Raw genomic sequence first — 16,924 nt, 5'->3', positions numbered from 1 at the left:
TTTGGTATAAAAACTACCAAAGAAGTGAAATCACTTCGAGGAGCCGGAGGGCAGCAATTTAACTAGCTGGCCCGCATAAAAAACGTGGGCAAAGAGCAGAGCGTGCTCACTTGCGAGCCATAGTACACTGATATTATTTAATTTTAATGAGTGAATGCTCATTTTATTTGGCTGCCGCATTCAAAATTTTATAGAAGTCACCACATGAAAAATTCTGAAGAAACTTTTGAAAATTCAACAGCAACATGGCAATCTGACTTGGCAAGATAAGCTAAAAAGTAGGTAAAGTGGATAAGCAATCAGCTGAAGCACACAACCAAGTAGCTCAAGCATTTAACCAAATAGCTCAAGCATTTAGCCAAATAGCTCAAGCAGACAACTAAGCAGCTTAAAAATGCAACCAAGTAGTTTAAGCAACCAAGTAGCTTGTAATGTCCCCTTTCTAGCATTCATAGCATGATGTTGTCGTTAGCCTATTTCCCCACAGTCTCGTAGGCTAACTAGGACATTAAAGGGGCTTAGAGGCCATTTGGCCTAGACAGTTTCAGTTGCAGGTCTTTCTGAGGGGGTTCTGGGGCAACTTTGGGCATACTTACTATTTATAGTAAGTCATCTTGGACATGGTTGGACATTCAGTCACAGTGGTATGTCGATGGTAATTGTTTAAAATCGACAGGAAAACTTATTTATCATTGATAAGATTTGTTATGCATTGATAAAGCCATTTTATAAAGTTAAATTTAAATATTTAACTTTATTAATGCATAGACTATAGTTTGTGGGAAATATTTAAATTAAAAGAGTTCCCTTTATTTTTATAACACATTGGAGACATAAGGTACATAAAGGGAGTTATGTTTTATCCCACATTGAGAAAACGAAGGATTGAGCTCTTGTGAGAACACTATAAAAGAAATGGAAGAGCTTTTTTTTTGTATGCTTGGATGAAGATTAATGTTATGTTGCTGGATATCTGATTATCGGGCTTGGAGGACGGAATCCCTCTTTGCTAGCATTCTCTTCGCTGTTGGAAGACACAGTCAGGAGGATCAAGGCTGTTTTCACTTCAGGAAACACACTGGGTTTCATTTGGGGCGTTCGCATAAAGAAATTTACAAGGGTTTGAAATGCAGATCTAAAGTTGGTTATTGTTATAGTGCCGCATGAACAGTATTTTGCTACAGTCGGCAGGAACAGTATTTTGCTACAGTACGGCGTGAACAGTGTTGGTATCAAGTTTACTTGTTTTTCCAGCTGATTAGAAGTTTGGAGGGCAGCCGACTACATCTGCAAAATACTACGACAATTAATTCCAGGTTTCTTCTATCAACTTTTGATACTTTGCATAATAATTGTTGAATACAAGTCTGAATAGTTGTTGCAGCCTTTAAGGCAGCTGTAAGTGCACATCTACATTTAAAAATCACCCTTTATCAGCAGATTGAAAGAGTTTCCAGATTTTTCATATACTGTTGAATGTGTGCCAAGTGTTTGTGAAAATGTTATGATGTGTATTATGCGTTTTAATGTCACTTCATAGTTGTTCGTAAATCTACTCATTGGAAAGCAATTTATTGAGGAAATCAGCTTTATGAGTTTGCATACGAAGTGTTTGACAATATTCCTTAAGTTAAATTTCTACAAGTCAAAGTTCAAATCAGGGGAGGATATTACATAGCTCAAACCAACAACCAAGCAGCTTGATATGCATTTCATTCCAATTCTCTTTTACTTTGAGTAATCCTCCACCATTTACACAAACTTGATCATCAACCTTTGACATCATTGACAAAATATTCAGCCTGGACTCAACACAATGCATCTCCAAGCATTGTTTAATAGGGTGAAAATGTTGGATGTTTGATGCATTAAAGACCGAGTGTACCCCCGATGGAGGCGACCTATTCCCCAACAAATAACCACATAGCAGAATAGGAACAAGAAGATAGAGGTTCAGATCCAGAGAGACAATATTTCATATATTAGAATCAAGAAGTTTAGATCCAACAGGCCAAGCTTTAAGGCCTTCCTGGTTACAACCATTACAAAGAAGAATACAACTCAAAATCTTTATGCAAACATCCATTGTGTTGTCCCCACTTCTGGTTTAAGGAACAAACACTAGAACCTATAGTAGATTGTTAGTACATGATAAAAAAAATAAAATTATGAAATTGAGATCCTACAACTTGTTAGTAATAATGAAATAATTAGATCTATTAACTAAGTACTACCATTTCTAACCCCTCCTAATTTTTAGGAAGAACCCTTCTCAAGTTTACTCAACCCTCTAGTGAGAATAAATCTCGATTGGGCAACTTTCATATAAAGAATGCATCCCTAAGGCCTTTGGGATCTCTGTTAATGAGCATACTCAGTAATAATCACTACTTGGTAAAGATCCCACCTCTAACCAAGTCTCTAGTCTCTAACATATGCATATGATTAACCACTACAATATATATTGTCTCTAAGAGATTTCTTTATAAATCTCTCTCCGGGACTCCAATCCCGACATTCATTTCTGAATGCCCTCTAATCCTCTGAATTTTCTTCATGAGAATTTGATATTCATTTTACGAATATCCTCTACCCTTTGTTGGGTCTCTCTCTTGTGAGAGTTAATATGCTCTCATCCCTATTAATCAAATAATTAATATGCTCTCATCCCTATTAATCAAATAATTAATATACTCTCATCCCTATTAATCAAATAATCATAAGTGTTTGTGTACCTTTGGAATCTGGATATTGATTTATCCTTAACACTCTATTAAATGTTCTATATCAGTATTTTACTATCTCTCTATCTGATACAAATCTCTTATATTTCCTTAGGTTCTTTCCACTTCCAATTCCAATGAACGTTGGTTTCTATGAATGATGTCAATGCTTCTATACTTCCTCAGTTATGGTGATGCTGACTGTACTATTTTTTTGATTCCCTTCCATTGAATATCTTCAACGTTACTTATTCCCCTATTCTTCTATTCACTGGTGTGGTGAGTAAACTTCCATGTCATGCCAGTTTGTCTTCTTTCTATCGAGTCTGAGAGGTTTGTCACCTTCATGTCTAATTGTGTTCTCTTGCTCGGTGGTAGTGATTTACTCAACTGGTTATTAATCCCGTCCATGGGTATGAGTTATCTTTCTTCTCTGGTTATTTCCGCTTCAGAGGAGACAGTTTTGCCATCTATGCATTGATTTTATTGCAGTGTGCATGCTCTTTAAACAAGTCAATTGTATATTCCAATGTTTGCATTCATCCTCCCTCGATGATCTCTTATTTGTTGTGGGCATAAAAATCTCTGTGGTCAATATTGATTGCCTCTGGCTGTGATTATATCTCCTTACTCTTGTAGGTTGTTCTCTTTGTAAATTCTGTGATGCAACTCCTTTGTAAGCTTCCCCCATTCTTCCTTTGATAATTCTCTCCTAGTTATTTTCTATTTGTCGCTTCTTCCCTCTTTGAATATTATTACATTTAAACTCATATTTCTCAATGGTAACATAAACTCTTATGCCACTGTTGGCCCTTTTCTACATATGAATTCTGTCTAGTCTCCGTCAACTGCATCTTTTTGATTATTTATTAATTTATTTGGGAAGTTATGGTTTTCTGCGTTGGATATGTTTTGATCTACATTGTGTTCGACTCTTCCTCTTTTTTGTTTACTTGTCTTCTAAATTATGCTCCTTTTGCTTGTCCATGCATATAGGATATATCAGTGGAATCAATGTTTGTCTCTTGTTCCATAATATGTGTTTGACCTTCCCCTTTCTTCCAGTTCCCCTCTCCAAATGATTCTTAAATATGTGATCCCAATTATGAATAGTCACTTCCATCAGTCGTGCCTTTTGTGACTCAATCATATTGATAGTGTTTACTATTTATAACACTATTTATTAGACATTTCATATATTGATAATATAATATTTATTATATTATATAATTTATTATGTTTATTATGTTATAATAATATAATCTATTTAATTCTTTGGGCAAATTATAAAAGAAAATCTTCTTATTTATCTAAGAAATTACATATATATGTTTATTTTGGGGTTATGACATCCATCTCCTAGCTGTCATCCCTCAGGATCTTCATGCTATCTCCTTAACTAATAACTGATAACTCCGAACTGATGACTCTAGAGAACACAAGGCTCTACTTATACCTAGCAAGCCACAAGTTGGCTTGGCATATTAAATTAAATAAAGACACAAGCCACAAGTCGGCTTGACAGATTACATTAAATAAACACTCAAGCCACAAGTTGGCCTGGCATATTAAATAAACACCTAGACCAAATCAAGCCACAAGTTAGCCATGAAAAAGAACTCAAGTTATACCCTTTGGTAAGGAAATCACTGAGTAGAACAAGACAACTAGCGAGGCCACTCAACTAAAGGAACCCAAAATAGAGACCGAGCTCCTCGGTGAACAGGAATGAAGCGCTCCACCGAGAACTCCAAAGAAAGCACCAAGCACGTCAGTGAACAATCAGGAACACTCCACCAAACCAGCTATCGAGCACATCGATGAACAGAAATCGAACACATCATCGAGCACAACAAACAAACTACTGAGAACCCAAGATGCCCCTGCATGAGACTTCCGAGGTAAATAGAAAAGTGTGTCCCGCACTTTAATGGTAAAAGAAATATCTACACTCAACTTCATCTTCACCAAAGGCTTCCAATCTATCAAAGGCAAGAGGATAAACCTGCAGTCCAACATTTCCGCTTCATCCATTCGAACACTAGAATCACAACTAACCAATCAGCATACTCGCTTGAACAAATGAACATAATAATTCACAGATAGTTTCTGTAACTTATCACCACAATCTTCATACATGAAAACCATATCAATAGTGATGAGTTTTAATTTCTGGATTAGATTGTGTATAATTATACACAATCTAATCCAGAAATTAAAACTCATTGTTATGGATTGTGGAAATCTTATAGATCTCATATCAATAGCATCATGTACATCCAAATCAGAAGAAACATGTAGATCCCCAACCACATCGGCAACAAGTTAATCCACATCTGCAAAATCCAAATCCACATCAGTAATAATATCCATATCCACATCAACAATAATGTGTATATCCTCATCCATATCTCCAGCAACATTTAGCTTATCAACACAAGTGAAAATATCACAATCGGTAATCTCATTATCCACAAGATGCTTGGCAATTTTCATGTCAGATCCATCCATGTACTCATGAAAACCAAAAGATACCTTTTCATCTTCAATGATGTCAATCTCCACCTCTTCCTCAACAACAAAGTGTATATTTAATGTTATCTTGATGCAGTAAAGACTGGGTATACCCCCAATGGAGGTGACGTAGTCCCCATCAATTAACCACACACCATAAAATGAACAAGAAGATAGAGATTTAGATCTAGAGAGATAATATTTCATATATTAGAATCAAGAAGTTTACATCCAACATGCCAGGCTGTAAGGCCTTCTTGTAGAATACAACTCAAATCTTTATGCGAACGTCCATCTCCCAGCTATCCCTTAGGATCTTCATGCTAACCACAAGTTGGCCATGAAAAAGAACTCAAATTAAACCCCTCGGTGAGGAAGTCACTGAGCAAAATGAGACAGCTACCTCACCGAGCAAAACAAGACAGCTACCTAGGCCACTCGGCAAAAGGAACCCAAAATAGAGACCGAGCTCGTTGGTGAACATGAACCAAGCACTCCACTGAGAACTCCAAAGAAAGCACAGAGTATGTCGTTGAACAACCAGTAACACTCCAGCAAAGCAGCTACCGTGCAAGTTGGTGAACAGAAACCGAACACATCACTGAGCACAACAAACAAACTACCAAGAACCCAAGATGCTCCTGCATCAATGTTACCACTTTTTTTCATTATCTAGCTTCTTTGCCATTGGGAAGTTTTCCGGAGCTAGTAATAAGCCACCCCTTAGGACTAACTGTTGTACAACTCAGTCGTGTATACAAACATCAAGTTTTGAAGGATTTGATGTCCATTTGATTTAATTTCTATTATTTGTGAGATTTGATTCCTGTATGTTTGTGATTGATCTCAAGACATGAAATTTATTGCCTATGTATGTTTGTAATTAAGTAATCATTACTAGGCAAGAGACCCACTCAGCAGTCAGCACACAAGCACCTCTAAGCATTAGCTGCTGCAAGAAGTTGCCACTTATCTTGCTTTTCTGACCAATGTATGATTAACTGCTAGACAACTCAATCATGTACACCATAGTTGAAAAACTCACCCAATAACTCTCAAACAAAGTTTTTGAAAAATTGTAAAAATGCATAAGTTTTGTATTAAAACCTCTTCCAAAATTCATATAATTTATTTTTCCTCGCTAATAATTGAAAAACATGGTTTTTTGTTGGTGGTAAAGCTTTCTAAGGCCTTAATTTGGGTTTGGCATTTTAATTCATTTTTTATTTATGTGAGATTTCCTTAAGTATTTTTGTGATTCATCTCAAGACTTGAAATTTTATATCCCATATATGTTTGTAATTAATTAATCATTACCAGGCAAAGGATCCACTTAGCCGACAAGTACCTCTAAGCATTTTTTTTTAACTAGAGGCGAGGAATGAGGATTTAATCATTACTTTGGGCTTTTCACCCTCTTGCCACTTTCCTCAATGGGAAAGCTTTTAAAGCCATAATATTACCTCCATGAGTCAAATTATTCTATTTTCTTTCTAATGAATTGGTATTTTTAAATGGTTCAGTGAGTGTAAAATGGCAGAAGGAAGTATTTCCAGCAGTCGAAATCGACACAAGTCAGCCACCTCTTGTATTTAAATGTCAGCTGTATGGACTGACAGGTGTGCCCCCCGAGAGACAGAAAATCATGGTTAAGGGAGGTCTCCTCAAGGTATGCCATCTTTTTCTGATCTACTGTTAGATTCTTAAAGTTAGATGCTCATCTTGAAACAGGAAGTTAACTGTTAACTGTTTACTGTTAGCTTTTCAAATCTAGATATAGCTATGTTGATATACACAGTTTTAGTGGACAGAGTTTGCTGTTTTGCCACGGTTTAGTCAATCAGGGTATTAGGTCTGAGTTGATTCACTTGATTGCATATTTATCATCAATCCATTGTACTGGCTAACTGTTTCACCCAACTCCCTAACAAGGTATGCTGATTATATCATTTTCAGGATGATGCTGATTGGGATGCCCTGGGTGTCAAGGAAGTATGTGCCTTTTGTGTTTATTAAATTTGGAAAGAAGATAATGCTGTTATTACTTATAGTCTTTCCTGGCCTATTTTATTATACTTCCTTAACATTGTAAAGCAATTATTTGAAATAGGGACAGAGATTGATGATGATGGGCACTGCAGATGAGATAATCAAGGCTCCAGAAAACAAACCTGTATTTGTCGAGGACCTGCCAGATGAAGAGCTGGTTGCTTCTGTGGTAAGTAATCATATGCATTCATACCAAAGTTGCATGGACACAGATATTAATATCGTATCAGATACGGATAAAGCCATTTTTGAAGACCCGTAATATGGATATAGGTGGATACAACACTCATAGAAAAAGTATGCACATGTATTTAACATAATTTTCTAAGTTTTTAGAGGAGGTTTTTATTACTTTAGAAGCAATATTGCAATAACCCCAGCTGGTTATAGCTTAGACAAACACTAAATTCCTCCACAAATCAATTGTTCAACATTCTTTCAAACAATTGGCAAGCGAACTGAATATCACTTGTGATGATAAGTTTTGTATTGTGAGCTTATTTATTTTGCAAACAAGCAATTTTCAATGAATTCCAACTCTGAGAATTAACTTAACACTCATCAGCACACTTACAAAATATCAAACTCAATTAGTCACTTATTATATTGAATTCCATAAACTTCTACGTGACAATGACAAATATATTAAACCTGTACTCCGCTTCAATTTGCAGCAGAGATACACACATGTATGCCAACCAATAATGCTGCCGAGCTGATGACCTCGGCATTAGACAACGACAGGTTTGTTTGGTAATTCTCACGTCACAGTATTCGAGCGAAAAAAACAGGTGGTCACAGGCTTCCATGCTGAATGCAAACCTCAAGAAGAAGATCGTAGGCCTCACACAGATAATTGCAGGCCTCAAATAGGTGAACACAGGCCTTCCTAATATGATTACAGGTCTCTAGGTTTCAAATGTGGGCCTCCAATGATGCCAAATGCTGCCCAGAGTTGCAGAATGTGATTGCCCAGCAGATGGTAATAAAGAAACAGCAGTAACGCCTGTAGCGGAGGAAAATCTTTAACAGATCACAGATCAAACACGGCCCCGGAAGAAGTAGTTGACATGCTGTCCAGTGTCTATAGCAAGTTGACTCCAGAGATAAGTTATTCAACAATGCCATCTCTTGTGTAAATCTCATAGAGTAGAAGGCTTCAAGCTGAAGGGATTTTAGCCTTCTTATCATGGGAACAACAGTCAGAGGGCTGTAGCAAATTCACAAATCTAGTCTCCAGATTAAGCGCCAAAACAGATGAAAATGGTTATTATCCCAATTACTAAATTCTTCAGCTAGTAGATCACTTCTCAACCACAGAGAATATAGTAGGGAAGATTCAACCAATATCCCAAAATATAATTCAATCACTATACTTAGCAGTGATTCAAAACAATACTCATCAACTAATTCACAATATCTCAGTTTTGAATTACAAACCACTTCTCAGCATCGAAACCCCTATACTTCAGCAAGGGCACAAAAGTCATCAAACTTAGAAAGTCTTCACATGCAAGAAAAACCAATAATCAATCGGATGATTTTTCCTTCACAATGAGCCCATATTTATAATCTCCAAATGGCCCTTTATTTCCAAAATGTAACTTCACTTACGAAGCTTCTCCAACACATCATCACTTTTTAACATTTAATACTTGGTTTAGGCTTATAATTAATTAAATAAATGGCCCCTTCCAATGATGACGGAACCCTCAACTTAAGTGAAATTATAACTTTATAATAAGCTATTTAATGATTTACTAATAATTTGGGCACCAAAATGATAATAACTCCCAAAATACTTATCCTTTAAATATACCGTCTGAAACAGGAGTCAATCCTATTATTTCCCCACGTGATCAAATGCACTTTCCAAAAATAGAAAGGATCCCTTTCAGTCTACAATTGACTTGTCATAATAACAAATGCATCAAACTAAGCCCAAATGAAGTCCAATGAGTCAAACGAAAACCAAACTGGAACGTACTGAAGTGTGAAGAAGACAGGACCCTCCCATAGCCAAGTCTCTGCCTCAGAAGACCCTCTATCCACAATAATTAGGCTTACAAGGATCACAATAATAGGCTAATCTCTCAAACTCTAGTGCTGATAAAAATCGTACATTACAAATATGGACACATAATTGCTACATAAATAATTATATGCTGATTCAACAATTTACAATATATAAAAAATATACATACCATGACCTATATTTAAATTATCATTAATGTTATTTAAAACTAAATTAAATTAAAATGAAGTAAGATTTAGATATAAATCAGAAATTAAATATTGGATATACAGAAGATAAATAACAAATATAAAGAACTAATAAACAATGATAATGTATACTTTAAAAAACATTTATCAGAAAACTGAAAACAAAATATAAATTGCATAAATGGAGTTTCCTAAACTTAGGAAGGTTCATATCAAACTTTTTAAAAATCAAATCACACGGTGTTCAACATGGCTGAAAAGTTAGTGTTTTTATCCGGGCCGTATCTGTATTGGGTATGGTTGTACATGCACCCTAAATGCAGCATCGGCTACTTTGATGTATGCCATTGGTGAATGATTTGTTCAATTTGACAGCACATATGCACAGTCTATTAAACAACTGTCCGATTCATTTGATCCATCTTTTTGAGTGACACATAACAAAAGTATGTTGAAATAGAGCTTGCTCTATTTTCGGGTCTTTCCTGTCTTTTGGTTTCATTTTTACTGTTTCTCAAATTGGCAACTGCATGGTGGTTTACAGTGTAAGATTTTCTTGTCTACATGCTCAGTGGATTGACAGTGGTTTACTTTTAAGGGTATGCGGTTCTCCAGAAATGTTTTGGGACGAAAAGGCCATAGATGCGAGTATTAGTATCAGGTGTTATGATTCATGTTGAGAGTCTAGGATTCACCAATGATAAGGAGCTCTAGATATGGGGTAGGAATAGAAGATAAATTATTCTCTGCAGGGGGAACATTATATTGCTTGCAGCACTAGGGTAAGCAGTTTGCTCCAGTTTAGTTTCCAGCAATTGTTCTGCTGGTTGAGCTGCTTCTACATTGTTCTAATCTACTGGTCTAGGTTCTTCTGGTTCATCAAATTCCAATGCCCGATTGCCTTGTAGCCTAAGTTGCCAATTCGGGTTTGGGGTTCGGGTTCGTGGGTTAGGGCAAAAAAAGAATTTCCCATTTGGGTTTGTGGGTGGGTTTGTGAGTGTGTGTATATATATATGCATTATATATACAAAAAAATAAGAGAAACCCGTGGGTCCACCTGGGTTCATTGTGGGTCCTCCTGGGTTCATTGTGGGTCCTCTTCGATTTGCCATGGGTCCTTCCAGGTTTGCCGTGGGTTTGTCTGGGTTCGTTGCTGGTCTGGGCAGGGTCCTTAATTTGGATTGTGGGTTGGCCCGGGTTGGTGCCAACCTGGGTGGACCCACAGTCCAAATTAAGGACCTTGCCCAAACCCGCAATGAACCCGAGTCCTAACCTGGACCCGGATCCGGGCAGCAGGGTCTGAACTCAGTAACTAAGCTTTTAGCCCTTCTCTGCTTGTTTCATTTGATCTCTCAAGAAATTCATCAATTTTTACATTCACACTATCAACCATTTTGTTAGTCCTTTTATTAAGACATCTGTAGGCTCCACTTTTGGTTGACTAACCCAAGAATACTCCATCACTTTTGGGTTCAAATTTTTCTGGAGAATCATCTCTCTTTATGTAGCACTTACTACCAAATGTTTTGAAATACTTGACACTAGGAGAGTGACAATAGCATAGTTCATAGGGTGTCTTGTTTGCTCCCTCCTTTACCGGTACCCGATTGAGAGTGTAAATTGTAGTGCTTATCGCTTCTCTCTAATAGGTCTTTGGCACATCTCCCTGAATTAACATGGTCCTTGCAGCATCAACTATTGTTCTATTCGTTCTTTCTGCAACGCCATTTTGCTGAGGAGTTCTTGGAGCTGACATTCTGTCTCTTGATTCCATTGTCTTCACAATACTCCATAAACTCATTAGATAATAACTTGCCTCCTCTGTCTGATCTTTAAACACCTAAAGCTTTTGCTCATTTCCTTTTCTACCAATGCTCTGGTTTGAATTCACTAAATGCCTCAAACTTCTCTTTGAGAAAAGTCATCCTTATCATTCTTGAATGATCATTAGTAAACAAAATGAAATTTCATTTTCCATTATAACTGTTTTCTCTCAGAGGACCACAGAGATCATTATGCACCAAACCTAGTACATTCTTTGATGAAAGACTTACCCTTGAAAGATGAACTAGTTAACTTACCAAATTGATATTCATTGCGCATTGAGTTGTCTGACTTGACAAGCTGTGACAATTCCCATACTGCATTGGCCTTGCTCACTTTCACCAAGCTATCAAAATTCACACGATAGAATCTTTTGTGCCATAACCAGCTATCTTCCGTTCTAGCCACCAAACAACTGTTAATAGTAGTAATTAACTGATAGAAGTTACCTCTGGTTTGTCTTCCAATAGCTATCTCATCACCATATTTTCCAATAATTCTGCATAAGCCTCCTTTAAATCCCAATTTGCAGCCCTTGTCATTCGGTTGCTTCACACTAAACAGATTGTGAGTTAGACCTTCAACATACTAGACATCACCAGTGGTTCTTTTACCATTAAAGGAAATAGTGGCTTTGCCTTTTATTGAGCATGGTGAACTATTACCAAACCTTAAAATTCCACCATCAAATTCATTGAGCTCAATAAACTTACTTTTGTCGCTGGTCATATGATGTGAGCACCCATTGTCTATGATCCAATCATCACCTAGTCTGATGTGTGATACAACAATCTTTTCCTCCTTTTTGTCTTCTACAGGGTGATCTTCCTTGATTGCAACAAAGACAATGTACTTTCCATCGTTTCCATCAGAATCTTCGTCTGTTTCTCCATTGTCCATAGCTACATAACATTTCTTTTTGAATTTTCCCTTGTACTTCTTGCGAGTTTCTTTCTCCTTCTCAGGTTCCTCATTTGGACACCTAGTGGCAATATGTCCAATCCTTTTACAAGAAAATTATATCAAAGGTATTTTTCCTTTATTCTTATGGGTTCCTTTGGGTAGCCTTCTTGCTATCAATGCTTCCAAGTCCTGCTTGCTTCCTTTCTCCCTCTAAGAGTGCATCAATATCCCTTGAAAAACTCTATAAGCTATCAGATTCATACACAGTCTCTTTCCCTTTCCTTGAAGAGTTGCTTTCTATGGAAGCCTTGAAGGCCACTTCAATCATTAGAATACTGTTGTCAAAGTTGTTAAGCTCAAAAGCAGCGAGCTTACCAATTAGTCCATCAACATATGTAATTTCAAAAGTTCCCATTTCATTAATACCGACACTCTAATGATATAAACAGGTAACAAGTTTCTCAACATCTTGCTTACCACAACATCACCTTTAATTTCTCCTATTGAACCTCTGAGTAGACTTCTCGCTATCAATGCTTCAAGTTCTGCTTGCTTTCTTTCTCCCTCTAAGAGTGCATCAATATCCCTCAAAAAACTCTATAAGCTATCAGATTCATACACAGTCTCTTTCCCTTTCCTTGAAGAGTTACTTTCTATGGAAGCCTTGAAGGCCGTTCCAATCTTTAGAAAACTGTTGTCAAAGTTGTTAAGCTCAAAAGCAGTGACCTTACCAATTAGTCCATTCACGTATGTAATTTCTAAAGGTCCCAGTTCATTAATACTAACACTCTAATGATATAAACAGGTAACAAGGTTCTCAACATCTTGCTTACCATCTTAAATTTCTCCTATTGAACCTCTGATTACAACAACCACATCCTTGGTTCTAGCACCGTACTGAGCTATGTTCTCTCCTACCATCTTCATGTCATCATATTTGCCTTTGAGACTTCTCTAGCTTTCTGCAAATGTCTGTGACCTCCATAGACTTGTCCTAACTTCCTCCGAACAACATATGCAGTTCTAAGACCTCTAACATCAATATATTCAAAATCTGAAAGGGTACTTACAATAGTCTGTTGTGCTTCTCTGTTTTCTTGCTTCTCCTTTAATTGATTTGCATCAAGGTCTCCTCTTGGCATCACATGCTTGATTTCCACATGCTTCTAGTATTGATCACCCATTCCTTTGATGTACAACTCCATTCTATCAGGCCATACCAGGTAGTTGTCCTCTGTGAACTTGGGAGGCTCTCTTTTGAACATCTTGACAGGTGGATGTTTTTCTTCAAGCGGTTAAGCTTATCACAAAGAGGACCTAGGCTCTGATAATCAGTAATCTACCACAAAACAAGATTCAAATCTGACAATTTCTCCTTCAAGCATTTATCATATGCATGGAACAACAAATAATCACTCACACAACATTAACACATAACACCAAGAATTTTCTCGTGGAAATCCAATTGGGGAAAAACCATGGCGGGATTGATTCACACGAATGTATTTGTACTTTTTTGAAGTATGCCCTGTGAGGAGCTTGGCCCGATTAAGAGCTTACAATAAGTCTGATTAGAGACTAACCCTGTTAGGAGCTACTCGGTTAAGGGATTTTCTTCTAGCCCTGTTAAGAGCTTTACCCTATTAGGAGTAGTCTTGTGAGAGGACTTCAAACACTAGCTAAAGCATTGTCCTGTTAAAGGATTTACAAATAAGATCTGCTAGGATCTACCCTGTTAAGAGTTTTTCTAGCTGCAACTGCTAGGAGACAACAAGGGGGATGATATAGTGAACCACATTATTGTGTAAGAGGCAAAACAAGTTTCAGCCACCTAAGAACATTTTAATAGCGAGTTAGTAACACATTTAAAATATGTAAACAACACAAATATTATTTTATTCAATAATGCAAAACATGACATAAAATGATAAATAAGACTAAATAAATTAAATTTTAAAAATTTGCCTTCAATAGTTCTAACCAGTAGAAAGTTCTAAAAATTGTTTGTGACATATTGTGATTTGGCACAAACATCTGAGTCTCCCCACCCTCATAAATTTGTTTCCCCCATTCTACTTGGATGCTAATTGCTTGCATGACCAGATTAAGTGAATGTATGATTTATGGTGTCCAAAAGCCGTGATCATATCTAGCCTCTACAAACGCACCTACAACCCTGCAAACTTTTCCATTATCCATAATTACTTGGATGATATTATCACTACCCACCACCTCTATGGAATCAATGAGAATTTGGGAAATAAACTCTGCATCTTTTACTTCCCCCTCACAATCAACCGCCTTCAAAAACATTGCCCCTTTGGCTGACACAACAAGAACATTGATCAAGGGACGGTTTTCTCAATGTTTCTAGCTATCAGAGATAATAGATACACTTGTTTGAACCCAAGAATCTCTAACTGGTTTTAATTGCATGTCAACAATTTTCCTTGCTTTATGCAATAAGGTGGTGCACACCTTATAGGGTTGTTTTAGGTTTTGGAGAAAAATAAATAATAATAAAATGTTATTTAAATATATTTAAGGCCCACGTTTTCACTCTACAGCTGTGGGCCCTGCGCAAGTCTGTTCGGGGTCCTCCCGGGTCCGTGCTGGATACCCCTGGGTTTGCGCAGGGTCTGTGTTTGAACCTGTGGGTCTGCGGTGATCTGGACGCAGACAGTCCCATAGGATGAGGAGGTGGCACAGACCATGTGATGAATGCAAATTCAGTTCGCCCCCAGACCCGGTTCGAGAGTCCAGGGTGCGAAGCTGGTAACATTGTTTTCAGTTTTAAGATTATGATTGTTATGAGACAAAGAACAGCCAAAAACACTCCTGTTGAAGTGGCTCATATATGTGACAATATTCTTTAAATAACATCTAGCAGATTTTTGATGTTGCAAGCTGTCTTTGCATGGAAACCTCGTACGGAATGATTTCCAATTGCTTTTGAATGCTACACAGGTCACAAACTCTTCAAACTTTGTCCAGTTTGATTTGAGGATGAAATTCTCCAGCAATTGACACTTTTTTGACCAACTAACCAGTCACAAAACGAGACCTTTCTGTTGGGATTTGCACTTATATCCTGAAGCATATGGTTATTGGACCATGCCAAGTATTAACAAATTTCACAAAGGTCAACGTTTTTAACTAGATTTGATTCAGAATTGGCAGTGTGAATTGATTCTGCTTACTTTCCAGGTTTACATCCAGTGAAAGGCTTTAAATAATCTGCTTTTCCTAGTTAGTTGCGTAACTGAAAGGAAATTTGTAGTGATAATTTAAACTGCTACATAACACTCATGAGATGAAAATATGCAAAAAACAAGTATTTGGCAATGATATTGCTAAATAATAACAAACTTACCAATACATTCTATTAGATATAGTCCAGGAAAACTACCTCATGGCAAAAACCCTGCCTCCAAAAACTCCCACATCATCCAATATATTATTTCAAGAAGAAGATTGCAATACACTTATAAAGCCTCCATGCAAGGCATAAAGTCTCCGTGCAAGGCATTTGAAGCATCAAGCACCCTAGTTTTGACCTACAAGAGATGCTCAATCCAACCTTAACTAATTTGCCAAAGGTTACATAAAGTCAATGTCAACAACAAGGTATTTCTGTCTGGGAAAAGGAAATAGCATTGTATTGTCCGATCCCCCTGGGCGCCTCTATTTTAGGGGGAAAAAGTGAATTCCATCCAAATAATCTGCCCATGTTTTCCTAGATGCTTGTTTTTGTAAAGACAAGCTTGCATAAAAGCACTAAAAGGTAGTATTGAAACTACGTGCCTCAAATTATTATATTTGGTCGTAGGTTTTCTCAATATTAAATGTTTTCTTAGTATGATACCTACATTAAATATTTATCTTAATGTCCCATACAGTATGTAAATTGTACCCAAGAATGTCTAACCCATGTGGTATGCACATCTGTATGATGCAGTGCATGTAAATATTTATTTAATATTATTAGCATTATTATTTTATTATGCCAGGTGTACAACACCTTTGCCAACAGCACCAAGGTGCAATGGAACTTGACTTTTGGTTAAATATTCACTGTAGTTATATCTTCTGTTGCTTTACTTGTATATTTGTTGTCTAAAGTTGTTTATTTTTAATGGATGGATTGCTGTGTTTGCCATCATTTTTTTTGGTGTTGGCAGTTATCTTTTATTTTCATTTAATCATCCGTTTCTGGTTTTGCAGGGCCACACAGCTGGTTTATTCAATCTGGGCAATACGTGCTATATGAACTCAACTATTCAATGTTTACATTCTGTTCCAGAACTTAAGTCAGCACTGCAAAAGTAAGAGCACTTTGTAAACTTGGTAACATAGTGTGTGTGTGTCTGTGAGAAACTGATAATTATATTATGTATTAGTTGGGTATTAAAAAACAGTAGTAAGAATCATTTTTCAAGCCCATATATATAAAAAAAAACAGGCAGAGAGAAAGATGGTAGATTTTTATTACTAATAACTGGGGTGGCTTATATAATCCAGGTATACTTATTCTGGGAGGAGCAATGATTTAGACCCATCCTCGCATCTTTTGACTGTTGCTGCGAGGGATTTATTTGGTGAGCTGGATCGAAGTGTTCGACCTGTTGCTCCCATGCAGTTTTGGATGGTAAATCTCTATATATGTATAATTGCTTTTTGTTAGTTCA

At 36.9% G+C, this 16,924-nt stretch overlaps 1 protein-coding gene across 1 annotated transcript in view; it reads left to right on the top strand.

The window, feature by feature from the left end:
* LOC149566428 (ubiquitin carboxyl-terminal hydrolase 6-like) overlaps positions 1-16,924 on the top strand; it is a 141,605-nt gene that overhangs the window by 45,381 nt on the left and 79,300 nt on the right. The window contains exons 2-6 of the mRNA XM_089819784.1: positions 6,761-6,906; positions 7,194-7,229; positions 7,348-7,455; positions 16,461-16,561; positions 16,758-16,884. Coding sequence (XP_089675910.1) covers positions 6,761-6,906; positions 7,194-7,229; positions 7,348-7,455; positions 16,461-16,561; positions 16,758-16,884 — 518 coding nt within the window. The remainder of the gene's footprint in view (positions 1-6,760; positions 6,907-7,193; positions 7,230-7,347; positions 7,456-16,460; positions 16,562-16,757; positions 16,885-16,924) is intronic.

Source organism: Cupressus sempervirens, chromosome 3 (assembly GCF_028749045.1).
Source record: "Cupressus sempervirens isolate cs-2001-9-10 chromosome 3, ASM2874904v1, whole genome shotgun sequence".
Taxonomy (NCBI): Eukaryota; Viridiplantae; Streptophyta; class Pinopsida; order Cupressales; family Cupressaceae; genus Cupressus; species Cupressus sempervirens.
This window is presented reverse-complemented; position numbering and strand designations above follow the sequence as displayed.